The sequence below is a fragment of the Dipteris shenzhenensis genome, chromosome 21 (genome assembly GCF_047967505.1).
Source record: "Dipteris shenzhenensis isolate YYH24624 ecotype China chromosome 21, Dip_SZ_1.0, whole genome shotgun sequence".
NCBI classification, from domain to species: Eukaryota; Viridiplantae; Streptophyta; class Polypodiopsida; order Gleicheniales; family Dipteridaceae; genus Dipteris; species Dipteris shenzhenensis.
The window spans coordinates 34,216,890-34,231,407 of record NC_141616.1 but is presented as its reverse complement, the minus strand read 5'-3'; the positions used below and the strand labels follow the sequence as shown (position 1 = coordinate 34,231,407).

Here is a 14,518-nt window from a genome sequence, read left to right as displayed (position 1 = left end):
ATCTATTCCTATGCGGCATGAAATGGATCACATAGAGAGTGCAGGTAAGGGTGTTGTTGTGTTCTGCATATGTAGTTGTTCCTTTAACACTAGTTTTACTTGTACTTGATTTGCTTTTGCATATAGGTGGAGAATCAATCTCGGGACTTGTGAAGCAATACGTGTTCCATCGATCACAGTCACCTGACATTTCCTTGGCCCGTGGCATCACACCTTTGTTTGCTTGTATAGTTGGAGATTACATTGCAATGGGCAAAGACTTTGCTGACTCTAAAAGAAATGATAAGTATGCTATTTTGCATGAGTTTTTTATTACAGTGGTTAGTCGAGATCAGGACTACAAGAGGATGGTTAAGAAGGTGAAGTGGGCTTCAGATTTTATATTGCTCGATTTTCCATCTGGCTATCCACTTGATGAGAGAGGATCCACTCCTACTTGGAATGTCTTGCTCGAGGACCATGTGTGGCATGGGCTTGCAGTTGCATCAGCTTCTTTGTCTGTGATAGTGGTTGGTTGGCATGCATATGTCCTTTGGCAGGTAAGGCACAATACCACAATTGACATTTCACATTTTGTGTTTCCATTCTACTAGTTTTAAATAAAATTAATTGCTTGCAGGACAATGTATTGGTTGGATGGAACGGTTTGCATATGTCCAAGGCTTGGAGGTTGTTAGACATGTGATCATTCATGACAAGCTTCCATATGGATTTTGTAGAGAACATGATAAAAGTGTTAAGGTAAGCTACCATTCCATGCATTCTATGTTTGCATTCCAGGATAAAAGTGTCTTTGACAAATGTCTCCTCATTAGTTCTATGCATGCTATGTTTGGAAGGATAAGTCCTATGCATGCTATCTTTGCCATCTTTCATGCTATAATGCTTGCTAGTTGAAGTCAATATACTATACATGTTTTTCTCCATGTGGTTTCCAGATGCAATCTTCAGTATTAGCTCTAATACCTAGAGCAAAGAAGAATCCAACAGTTTTTTGGGAGGAGAGCTTTCCACTTTTCCAACAGCTTTTGATTGATCCACGTGAAGATGTATGGACTCATTACATACCTCCCTCTGCAAGGACAATCATGCCGAATCCTGATGTCTTCTCAGCTAGCATGAGGTGGACTAGAGAGGAGTAGGCTTTTTGTAGGTTGCATTATGTCTCTTCTCTGTGTTCCTGGAGGGATGGTTCTAGAGATGGTTGTGGTACAGCCCCTCTTATGCGTGCTTGTCAGGCCATTGGCAGGCCTTGTTTTTCATTTGATTCAAACAACGGTATTGTGGCTAGCATTGTTGAGCCACTTCTGGCAGATCATTCTAGAAAATGGATCAGGTAAGAGCATGATGGAGAGGGGGAAGAGAGAGTGGAACCTTTCACAAACCCCTTTGATGAGTAGTATGCTACTAGCCCTGAGTTTTTTTGTTATATACTTTGAATGCTAAAATTGAGGACTTTGAAAGTGTTATTTAGCATCTTTATAATATGGTAGATAGTGAACATTTACGGGTGCCTTTGACTCAAGAAAGTACAAATTTTGATGCTTTGGATAGTGTTTGTAAGGCCTTGATCTAGCAATTGATTTTTTCTACTTTTTGTTGGTAGCGAATTGTCTTTTGTATAACACATAAGGATGGCAAGTTCTTCTTATTGGAAATTATTTTCATTGTTCCACTTTGACTTACTTTCCTTTGAAATGTATGTTTTGTTGTAGTTTGTTGCCATGCTATGCAAAAAAAATGGCAAGATTCATGATAGCCGACAAGAGATATGATGAGTGCCAATTAGATAAACCACATGCACACAACTACTTTCTTGATGATGAATATCAGGGGGATTAGAACATGGTTTAAAACACCATTTTGTTCATAGACTGATAATTGTTGTGGTGAACCATGGACACATTTGGAAAGTTTTGGTCTAGTGCATTTTGCGGGTGAAGTGGTATTTCGACAGTCATTTATGTTATGAGTTTGGTAATTAGTTTATGTTCTTCAAGTGAAAGATAGGGTGGATTGTAAGTCTGATTATTGGTATGCTTATTATGACAACATCTTGCTATAGCAAGTTCGGTTTCAAATTTGTTCTCATCGGAGGAATTGTGAAAAAACTCGCTCGCTTCATTGGGCCCGCTCGCTTTTCTCGCTCACTCTATTGACTACGTCGAAAGAGGGAAGTCTTGTAGCAAATCTAGGGCATGGAACATTGAGTATTACCATTGTGGCAAGAATGGCCACATGAAAAAGTATTGCTACAAGCTAAAAAGAGAGCAAAAGGATAAGAAAATGAATGCAAATTAGGGTGCAAATAAGAAGGAAGAGAGTCCCAGGGAGGACAAAGGAAAAATGAAGATCAAGGAGATTAATGCAGTCACTGATAATAGTGACAATGACATTCTCTTCATGTTTAGTCTACTTGCAGACTTGCTTACCACTTTAGATGATGCATATTCCCAAGATTGAATTTTGGATTCTGGTGCTTCATTCCATGTTACTCCCCATAGGGAATGGTTCTCCACTTATGATAGTGGAAAGACAGGTTGTGTGCATCTTGGAAATAACTATGCATGTGACATAGTGGGAGCAGCCATGTGTGAGCCCAAGACACTGGATGGATCCTGACTTGCATGTCAGATGAGGACCGTTGATGGTAGAAAGGTGATTGTGTGGGAGCCCCTTATTCTTGCTGGGGCCTAGGGGCCAGCGGTCCTAGTGGGGGTTTGGGAGTGAGAACACCCTAGGCGATGGTATAGGGAATATTTCCTAAATATTCCATGGATGACTACTCGATTCCACCAACTAGGTTGACTGGTTGGCTTCACCGACTAGGTTGACTGGTCGATTCCATTGACTATGTTGATTCGCTACCACCCTCATAGCTATAAAGAGGCGACCTCCCTAGTCCATTGCACCAGATCAGATCTTCCAGTCTTCTTCAGCTTGCAAACTAAATTCTCTTCGCCCTTTTCTTCAAAGCCTTCCGGCTGCAACATGTAAATTTCCTCATGCAAATCCCTATGCAAGAAAGCTGTCTTGACATCCATCTGCATAAGCTCCATATCCTCTGATGCCACTAGTCCAAGCATGCATCTAAGTGTGATCATCTTCACAACCGGAGAGAATATCTCATCAAAGTCCACACCCTTCTCTTGCTTGAACCCTTTAGCAACCAAACGGGCCTTGTACCTAGGCACATCATCACCTGTGACCTTCATTTTGTAGACCCATTTACATGGCAATGCTTTCTTTCCATGTGGCAAAGAAACCAAGTCCCAAGTCTTATTCTTCATAAGTGAACTCATCTTTGATTGCATAGCATACTCCCACTTGCGTTGATCCTCGCGCATCATAGCCTCTCTGTAGCAAGAAGGCTCCCCGCAATCAATAAGCATCACATAGTCTACCCCTGGAACAAACCTATCAGGCAGTCTAGACAGTCTAGATGATCTTCTCAAAGGCATTTCAGCTTGCTGTCCCACCTGCATATCAGCCACATTTGGCTCATCATTTCCACCAATAGATGATCCATCATCTACCCTTAATTGTATACCTGTGGGAGTACTTGGTGGTACCATTTCTTGCACATTTGGTGCATGGACAACTTGCTGTCTATCAACATATGCAGGTGGATTCACATCCTGGAAAGTGATTCTCCTCATTTCCACATCCCTCATGGGTGCCTTATGCATTTTCTTCTCATTGAAGACTACATCATGGCTGCATATGATCTTCTTTCCTTCTAGATCCCAGAGACGATAGCCCATCTCTCCACTTTCACCATAACCCAGAAAGATGCATTTCCTAGACTTAGGATCCAGCTTCTTTCGAAACTCTTTTGGCACATGTGCATATGCCTCACACCCAAATATACGCAACTGAGAGTAATAGGGCTTCTTGCCACTCCATGCCTCTTCAGGAATACCACCATCCAAACTCTTACTAGGTGATCTATTGATCACATGCACTGCAGTCTTCATTGCCTCAGCCCAAAAACCACTAGAAAGACTTGCATTGGAAAGCATGCATTGCAACCTTTCTTGAATGGTACGGTTCATCTTTTTTGCAACTAGATTTTGCTCTAGAGTACGAGGGGATGTGAGCTCCCTCTTAATCCCACGTGTATCACAGAAATGCTGAAAGTCATGAGAGAGATACTCTCCACCATTGTCAGTCCGTAGGCATTTAAGTGTTCTACCTGACTGATTCTCAACCAAGGCCAGCCATTTCTGAAATACCTAGAACACATCACTCTTCCGAGCTATAGCATAAGCCCACACTTTCCTAGTTGCATCATCAATGAATGTCACATAGTATTCAGCCCTGCCTAATGACTGTGTAAGCATGGGACCACATACGTCTGAATGCACCAAATCAAGCTTTTCAAACTCTTTCTTTCCCCTTCTTTTATGGGCTGATTTAGTCTACTTCCCATAGAGACAGTGCTCACAAAATTCAAAATCAGAGAAACTCAAATGCGGTACATAACCCAAATGGCATAAGAGTTTCATTCCATTCTGGCTCATGTGCCCCAACATGCAATGCTACAAAGAAGTGCTTGGCTGCTCGGTTATTGCAACAACATGATCAAATACCCTTGATACATGTAAGGGATACAAAGTCCCACACTTGGCACCCCTGGCCAAAAACATAGAGCCCTTCTGAATTTTCCAACTCTGAATGCCAAAAGTGGTGTGAAAACCAGCATCATCTAGCTGACCCACTGAAATAAGACTCTTGGTCAACTTAGGCACATGTCTCACATGTTTCAAAATAAATGCAGACCCATTCGCAAAAGAAAACTTTATGTCATTTACTCCCACTATGTCACATGCATAGCCATTTCCAAGATGCACACAACCTGTCTTTCCACTGTCATAAGTGGAGAACCATTCCCTATGGGGAGTAACATGGAATGAACATAGTCTAGTTATCAGTTGGCAAAGAGACATGCAGGCTACATTGGTCTCTGATTGTGGTTCTACTATGGGTGTTGAGCCCTTAGGCTGGGGGGGGGGGGGGAGAGACCCTTCCCTTCAAGTAGACAACTCAAAATCAAATGATTTTGAGCATATCACTTGGATGCACATGTTGCAAGTTGGGGGTGTCCACGTTGTGTGAGCTCACCCTATGTTGCACGTTACTAATCTAGCTAAAAATCATATCTAACTATGGTGTAGACCCTTTGTAATTAGATTAAGGAATGGATTTTGGGCTTTTTTCTAATGATTTGCTCTTTCTCTATCATAAACTTCATTTGATCTTAGCTTTTCACTCATATTCAAGAGTAGATGTGTGCATGCTTCTCTCTCTTACCATACTCACACACACTTAAGTAGATATGCACACAGACAATCTTTTGATTTGAATGAAAGATCGTTAGGACATGTTTAGTAAAGGTGTTTGTGAATTATTTGATGGCACAATGGATTTTACAAGGTGTTTTTCAAGTGCTTGCTAATGTAGTCAAGTGTCTCAAAGAACCAGATGAGAGCTTCATTAGTTGATACTCAACAATAACCATGACAAGAAGGATAAGGTAAAATTAAAGGAAAATCTCCGATGGGGCTTAATCATATGATCTTTAAGTAGGCATTAGTATGGCTAGAAATACCAAAAAACATGCCTTGATATGATGAATTGCTAATGGACAAAAATGTGTGCATTTTAAGTGCTAAATTAATGCCTCAATGTCAAACTACAATGATTCCAAGCTTCCAAGGTGACCTCAGTGGAGGTAACAACCTTGCAGATCTTGTTACCAATCACATGCATGAGTTTGTTGATTACCAATACCTCGTATATGAAACTACTCCACAACTTTGAAAGAACCCAAGGCTACGTGGCAAAAAAGAAAGGCTAGGCAATGGGTCTTCTTAGTTGCGATGAGAAATTTAAAAGCCAAACTAGAAAAGATGAGGCAAGTGAGGGAAGCAGTGGGGTGGAGGTGGACTCATTTCCAGCTATTTATGTCAATGAAATAGCTCAAAATATTCTATTGAAAATTGGTAGAATAAAGAATGGTAGCCCATTTGGTTGGTCTCCTACATTTTACATCATTGTAGCTACATCCCATAGGTCTACATTCATGTGCACTTATTATATTAAAAAAACTATTATGGTGTTTACAAGTTTGGTATTACATTAAAATTGTAAAGGCTCATGAAACAACCCATTTTCCTAAGGTTATTGAAGATATCACATATTATGCTAACTACTCTTGCTAATGAATACACTCACATATTATGCTAACTACTCTTGCTAATGAATACACTATCTTTATGATTGAAAAAAGCATTGCTTAATCCCCTATAGACAAGAGGGAACTATTTTGTCGAGTTTCAATCCCTTGGAATGTAATATTTACTATGAACTCTAAGGTTGAGAAGCAAGAACTTCATTAAAAATAATAGATGAAATGGGTCCCTTGTTGCATAGGCTACCAATAGCACCTTTTCATAAGTTGCACTCAAACCCAAATCTAGTGATATAGGAAAGATAATTGTAATCTTTACTTCACTGTTCAATAGGGCAAATTAGTGCACACACATGAATGGTGGGGCTTTTCATAAGGTCCATGATAAAGGAATTGATTGATTTTTACAAGATTCATGGAATATGCATTGCATGATTTTGAACCTTACATACTAGTGTTCTTCATGATTACTAGTTTTTGAAATTCCCCTTGAATATATTTTGGCCAAACTATCTGGTAACACAATGAAATAGTTTTTGGTTGACAATTTAACAACTTTATGGCTTTCAAGAATTATTTGTGACTCTCTACAAGGAGGACTATATATAAATAATACAACACTAGAGCACAAGTTTATATATAAACAATATAATATAGAGCATGAGTATTAGCTAGTTACAAAAGCTATTTTTAAATAATGAAGTTTTTTGACCATTTGAAAATTGTCCTGCTTCATATCATAGGTTTACATTACCAACGGCCTCTCCACTTGCATTTATAAAATTTACTAAAGTTTATCATGAAGTAGAAAGCCATTACATAATATATAGTTTCCAATAATGAATTGCATTAGCCATATTCAACATAAGTCTAGCACTTCAGCACTTTTGCAACAAAAAACGGCATACTATCCATGGCCCACACTACCTAGTAGCCCATAGACCTTAAAGAGAAGTTGGCTGACAAATGTTGAGAAGAGTCTTGCTCTCAACTGGCTTCATGTTCTGCAACACCATTCTAAAATCCAACAAATTTCCTTTTAACAATGCCACAGTCATCATATTGCACTCTTGCAATTGAACTTCCTTATCAAAAGCTACCCAATTCCGCACACTCCCGCCAACACACCCACACCCCTCAAATAAGTCAAACATGTTGTGACCATCGACGTAAATCCTTGGGCATCACCCACAAACACTGTTCACTTACATTGAAACCTCAACATCAACCCCAACTGCTGGACTAACTCCTCCAACCTCTTCCACACCTCCCCTTAACACCAAACACTCCCAAAATAAGTGCCTCATGTTCCCACGGTGCTCCTACACACCTCGCACAATGGAGAAACATTGACCCATTTAGCTAGTTCGCTACAACTAGTAATCACTGATGTGTCACATTCCAAGAATAAATTTCACTTTTCTAATGCTAACAAGCTTGCAAATCTCCTTTAATATATTCCTCCACCAATTGATTCTCTACTCGCTACACCACTTGGCATTTAGTTTACCAACCAAAGACTTGCCCAAGACTTGTAGACCCCACCCTAGCAGTAAATTTTCTCAACACACAAGCTCCTCCCAATTGCCATTGATTCACACACCGCCTAGCACGAACCACGTAGTTAGTTGGCCATTCCTCTATCACATAAATCAAAGTTGAGCAATACCATGATTCGATGATTAAGATTGAGCTTGGCAAAGTCTCCAATGACTTCCAATCAGCTTTCTTATTATCCCACAACTGCCCCCAAATTCCCACCCCCTTCTGTAGCAGCTCCCTAGCTTTTGTGACGGATCTAACAATGCTAGCTGCTTACCATCCACAATAGAACATGACTCCACCAAATGATTTCCACTAGGATCCCATGTCCCCATAGGTCCTTTCCACTTCATCAACATGCCAAAAATCTCCTTCCACGTAGCCACCAGACTTGCAATGAAGTATGACCCTTGGATGTTCACAGGAAAACATGACATTATTTATCATATTAACTCAAAATCCTCCAAAACCCCACTTGCACACCTTTCTGCTTCTCCACAAACCACTCAACCATTTCCACCTAAGGGGTAGCACACTCAAACAACCTCAGCAGTAGGCACTTACAATTAAGGAAGTATTCCATACTCCAACATTTGGTGTCCTAAGCCACCCCTAGTTTTATGAATCTTCAGAGCATTCCATGGAATGTAGCAAAGCTTTGTCCTCTTACCCTCCTCCACCCGAAGAAATTTTCTTAGGATATTTTCAACATCCAAGCAATAACACTTCCTTAAACCCCACACCAAAACAACATACATGGTTGCAAACTCCATATAAAAGCCAAGAATTCCACCTCAAACATAAACCATGCCACTTGTAAAATTTCTCCCTTCGTTTGTCCCAATCAAAGTGCTATCCATGTGATAGATACTGACCTAAAGGAGCATCCAAATAACTTACAACCTCTTGTCTTCTAATCCATTGCACTAGCAACTCCTCAGTTTTCTAATCCACAAGCTCCTCAACTCATCCTTTCCCCCAACATTAGTCTAGAGAGAACGTCTTTTGCCAACTACACACCAACCCAGACACTTCAACAATATAATTGAAGGATGTTATACAGATTCTTCACTTTCTCACACACAACCATAATCAAGGCAATTATATCATCTGCAAATAGTTGCTGACAAATTTGCTTCCTCGATGGTAGTCTTACTCCCTCAATCCTTCCCTCGTATGTAGCACCATCCCAAATGCAAACAAAAATGATGCTAGAGGACATCCTTGCCTAATACACCTACATAAATCAAACCTTCTCACAGACGCATTTTTGAACAAGATATTCACCATACCAACAAAACTATTCCCAAGCCCAACTACAATAAGACCCTTCTAATGAGATCCCATCAAATCCTATCATAGGCTTTACCAAATCAAACCCAAACAAATGCATTTTTGACTCGATACACATGCATAATCTCTTCACAAGACCATTCTACTCTCTATCCACCACAAACATACATACCTCCATAATGCTCATTGCCAAGGCCTTCACAGCAATCTTGTGAGATGTATTTAGCATTGTAATAGGATGCCAAATCACCCACATTGAATCTACTTTGATGCTTTGGAAAAAGTTTTACTAAACTTGCATTCACATCCTCCAAGAGAGCCCCTCTCTAGACAGCTTCATTCATCATCTCCAATAGATGTTGCATTCACATCCTCCAAGAGAGCCCCTCTCTAGACAGCTTCATTCATCATCTCCAATAGATGTTGTTTAAGAACATCTCAAAATGCCACATAGGACTCAACAATCAAACCATCAAGACCAAAGACTTCTCCTTTGCCACACTTAAAACCTCCCCTAGATCCTTCACATGACCTCTCTAGCCCAACCCATTGAACCCTAAAGACCTTCCTTCTTAGGCCCAATAACACCATCTTTACCATCCTTTCCCACACATCATCAATAACTTGCCTCTTCCCAAAATTTTGCTTAATTCCTACTTGAACACCTCTGCAATATGCCAAAACTCAGTCTCTAGCATCCCATTCTTATCCTCTGCCTGATATACTAGCTCCTTGGAATTCTTCCTTTTAAAACTGCTTAGAAAAGGAAATGGGATAGACAACCCCATGCACCAAGCATGTTAATCTAGTCTTCACCCTCGCCTCCTCCACCTTTTCACCCATGTTAATCTACTCTTCAACCTTGCAAGTTGCCTCCTCCACCTTTTCACACTCCCAAACCCATAGGGCCTCCTCTGCTTTCACAATAAGAACATCTACAAACAGATTCTCCGAGCACACCCTAAGAACCTCACTCTAACCATGAATTCACATGCCTTCATAAAACTTCTTACCCACCAAATACTGCTTATCTAATTTGAAAGGGATATCTCGTGACCTACTAGACAACATATGCAGAGAGGACCACTACTTGACCTGAGAAGCGATAAGATAAACCGGATTGAAACATGTAATGCCCCCCCATTGAAGCCCACATCCACCACCCTTCCCTTGAAGCTTAAAACCCTATCAATTGTCCTAGCCTAAAATTCCAAACCCCTCCTCTCGTTATTCCAAGAAAATCCACACAAACATTCTAGGTCAATATCAATATAATCCTTTTGGGTCAACCTAGAATTCCAAACCCCTCCTCTTGTTATTCCAAACCCCTCTTGTCCCTAAATTCCAAGCCCCTTCACTTGTTATTCCAAGAAAATACACACAACCCTTCTGGGTCAATCTCAACACCTCCTCTTGTTATTCCAGGAAAACCCACACAACCTTCCTTGGTCAATCTCAACACAACCCACGAAAATTCTAAACCTGTCATCTTGTTATCACATGAAAATTTGCACAACCCTTCTGGATCAATCTCAACACAATCCACGAGTTGCCAAGCCATTACCAACTCTTCCCATTCCTTTAACTCCAACAATGACACAATCCTCCTAGCGTGTGATATATCAACACTCCTTTTGATCATATTCCAATCCCCTCCCAATAACCACTCCTACCCACCATCTTATCCCGAAGGGATTTCCATACAAGCCGCCCTCTCATTCACCCCATTTGGTGCATAGATGGATAAGATATGGATGCAACATTGTACCTAAAAGTCTATCCCTTTTGGTCCTTAACAATTTCAGCATTTGTAACTGCTGTTTAGCCAACACAATCGTAACCCCTTTACCCCTGCCAGGGATAGTTCACACACACCTCAAACCCTTCATTTTACACCATCTGCAAAAAAGTCATCCTCCCCACACTTATCTCCTGGCACAATCATAGCCTTTGCCTCTAGAAAACCTTTATACTTCTCCTTATTACATCTTCCCCTCGAGTTCCAGGACAATAACACCATAGAAAACTCCCACACCCCTTTGACATATTGGGATAGGATCTTGTAAGCATCGCATAGAAAGTGAAAGCAATTCTCCTTCCTATTTGCCACATCTTTAATCCTTTTGGGAACCATCTTTGAAGAATGGAACATATTTCTGATGATTCCCTTTCTCACCAAGCGGCTTCCTTCTCTAGATCTCCTCAAACCCTCGCTTCTTATGATTTGCTTTTGGCATAGGCTCATCTTCAACACCCTTAGACAACCTAGCCCCACCGTAGGTTCAATGACAATAGAATACTTGACACCCCATTACCTTGCCTTGAGATTAATTTTTCCAACTATTGGGTTACCTCTTGGACTCATTATTCCATTCCAGAAGCACTATGAACACTCATCTGATCGTGCCAAGTGCGTGCATAAGAGCCATTTGGCTCCCTGCGAAAAAACTGGAATGGTTGGTACTGCATCTACATTTTCCCCCTTAGCTACACTCATGGATGGGGTTGCGAACGCTCATGAGCAGCCCTTGAGGGAGTTGCAGGATCTTTGCGACTTCGAAAGCATCGCCAATGCCCAAGGATTGGTTTCCATCGGAGGTTTCGGCTCTTTGTTGTCCGGTAGTATTTTGTTGCGCATCCATTATGGCGTAGTATTGGAATTGATCGAATTCAAGTAGAAACTCCTTCAAGTAAAAGCTGACTCAAGTGTGAGTGGGAGGTCGAACTACTTCAAATTCTTTTTGTCAGTGACTTATTTGACTAACATGCAACTCATTTCTGAAGTTCCAAACCTCATTTTTGAAGATCCTTTGCTGACATAGGGGGCATATTAATGTATAATGATTCCAAACTTCATTTTTGAAGACCCTTTGCTGACATTGTGAGGGTGGTTTCACAAACAGGCCCCGGACATTGAAACATGAGCCCTACATGTCCGGTGGCTAAGGCGGAGCTTGGGCACAAGCACATTCACAAATGGGCGCCGGACAAACATATAAATCTTTAAAATCAAGCAAATGAGAAGTGGCCAAGTGGTTATCATGTACTCTTGACTGCCTCCAATTTTTTTTGGGTGGCCTAAGAAAAATCCTCCCCCCAAACTTTATTGGAATACCACATAAGCATGTCCGCGCACATTTCTGAAACCATTTGAAGACAGACAATGCCAATGGCAGCACGCTATTCGCGGATGTCCTTTTTGCTGCTGAAGAGATGAGAACCCGTGACCATGACTTCGGTCACGCACTGTCTGTGATTTCACGTTTTGATTTATCTGTAAATGCTGACTGTGGGCGTGTTCCTGGATTCAGTTAAGTGTAGTAGCTGCAGAGCATATTGGCCTAGGTTGTGTCATGTGCAAGTAAGAGGTATGACATTGCGTTTCCATGCATTGTTGCCGAATTGGCAAGCTGCGGTATCTCAGAGAATGAATGCAGTCGGTCTGCTGCTTGTAGAAGAAATGGGTTTGCAAGCCAATGGGTTGTTCGTGGGTTTACTGTCTAAGTCATGCAACGTGATTTGTTGTACTCTATGGACTTTTCAACCATGGTGTGCTTGGGAATCATGTTGTTCTTGGATCAATCGGTCAGCCTTCTAAGTAGTCTCAAAACAATGATAGAGATATAGGATCTGAATACACGTACCAGGATTTCAGAGTGCCTTGACCATATTCTGAGCTGCATTATTCATTGACTTTGGTCCTATATGCATGGAATTCTAATGTATGCTTATTTGGTTGGCACAAGAGCAGTATTTGTGAAAAGTACCTTGGAACAATTGTCGAGTTCATGATACTGTCTCTTTATTCTCATCTTGAATGATTTTTACAAGCTAACTGAATGCAATGATGAGGCCAAATAGCTCATATGGCCTGTTGTATCAGGGTAATCTTTTGAGTGGGAGGGGATGTCAGATTTGTAACCTATTCCTTTAATAACCTTTGAATTATAAGTGATGAAAGGCTATGCCCTTTTGATTGGATGCTTCCCACGAGGCACAATTTTTAACAGAGCTACAACTCTTCTAAAAACACACACGTTTTTCAATTCGATTTAGCAATATAGTGTACACTCTCTCAAAACATTTGAAACAATATGAGTTTTTGCTCTCTACTATCATTACAGTCCCTTTCTGCTCCTTAGCTAACTATAATGATTTCATACACATTATATCAGCAAGGACAGGTAGAACTCTAGCTAAGAGACCGATGGGGGTTGCTGCACAAGCAATTCAAGAGGATTGGGTCATACTTCATTTGTAATAGCAACGTGACAAGACTTTTGTCTTAACCAAGCCATGTATGTAATGCAAAGCCGATGCACCGTAACTGGCAACATACCATGTATATATATACACATACATGTGTGTGTATATATATGACGTCAGTGGGGATGTCATAGTAGCTAGTCCCTGCTATGCATGATGGAGTTTATGGTTCTCAATCTTATGAGTGACTCTCGTGAGATTGAAACTGCACTATGTTGTGTTTTTAGAGGATGAGTTTGGGAATGTTCCCGGATTCATCTAGGTACATGTATATATATACACATACATGTGTGTGTACGCACATGCGCGTGCTTGAAAGGGAATGGGGATTCTAACTTGTTGACAAATGCTTGAGTTATGGCCAGTCCAGTCCATCGGAGCGCAGCTTATGTCAGGGTTTCCCTCCTCATGATAATCACACTTGCAATGCAATAAACACAAACAATGAATCATATCTCCTAGGATCTGCAATTGCCTAGAGTCTCCTAATCATGTGGGATCGTGGGATTGTGTCAAATGCCTTTTGAAAGTCTACAAAGCAAGCGCAGACTTTTTGGGATCTCGATTTTGCTTCCTCAACGACGTCCCTTAGAGTGAAGATGTGATCAAGCATAGAGTGCTGCCTCCCAAACCTAGCCTTCCCCAAAGCTGCTGTCCCTGTGCCTCTGTGTAGGAGCTGATCTCTCTCTCTAGTACCGATCTATAAATTTTGGCTAATGTGATCAATCATGAGGGCGCGGTAGTTCCCAGTTTCCATGGGATCCCTTGCCTTCTTTATCGGCACAATGGCGATGGTACACCAACCAAGGGAAAGCCGTACCATATAGCATGATTGAACATCTAGGGTAAGATTGGGGCAAAGACCTCTTATGTATGTGCAAACTGCTCAGTCCACAACCTGTCATGGTCCTGGGCTCTCCGATTGTGGCGCCCACATAGTGCACAGCTCGCACATTCTGTGTGGTGAACAAGATGGATGTAGTAGGCTTGGGCAAGAGGACATATCAGGTGGGACATGGATTGGGACGTTGTATAGCAATGTAGCGTATGTGTGCCAGACACCCTAGTTTGTGATGGGGGTAGGTGGCTTCATCTGAGAGAGCAGGCCCATGCAATAGTGGGGTCCCTCTCCTTGGAAAGATCGGATCACCTCACCCATCCTACGTGAGATGAAAGCCAACCTCTTAGGTGTGTCAAGCGATGTGAAATCCACTGTGCCTCAAT

General features: G+C 41.3%; 1 protein-coding gene across 3 annotated transcripts in view; it reads left to right on the top strand.

Moving 5' to 3' along the window:
* The first annotated feature begins 11,386 nt into the window (after positions 1-11,386).
* LOC147888774 (uncharacterized) overlaps positions 11,387-14,518 on the top strand; it is a 32,723-nt gene continuing 29,591 nt past the window's right edge. For all 3 annotated transcript variants that reach the window (XM_087392671.1, XM_087392669.1, XM_087392670.1), the window contains exon 1: positions 11,387-11,647. In XM_087392671.1, coding sequence (XP_087248797.1) covers positions 11,482-11,647 — 166 coding nt within the window. In that variant the 5' untranslated portion in view covers positions 11,387-11,481. The remainder of the gene's footprint in view (positions 11,648-14,518) is intronic.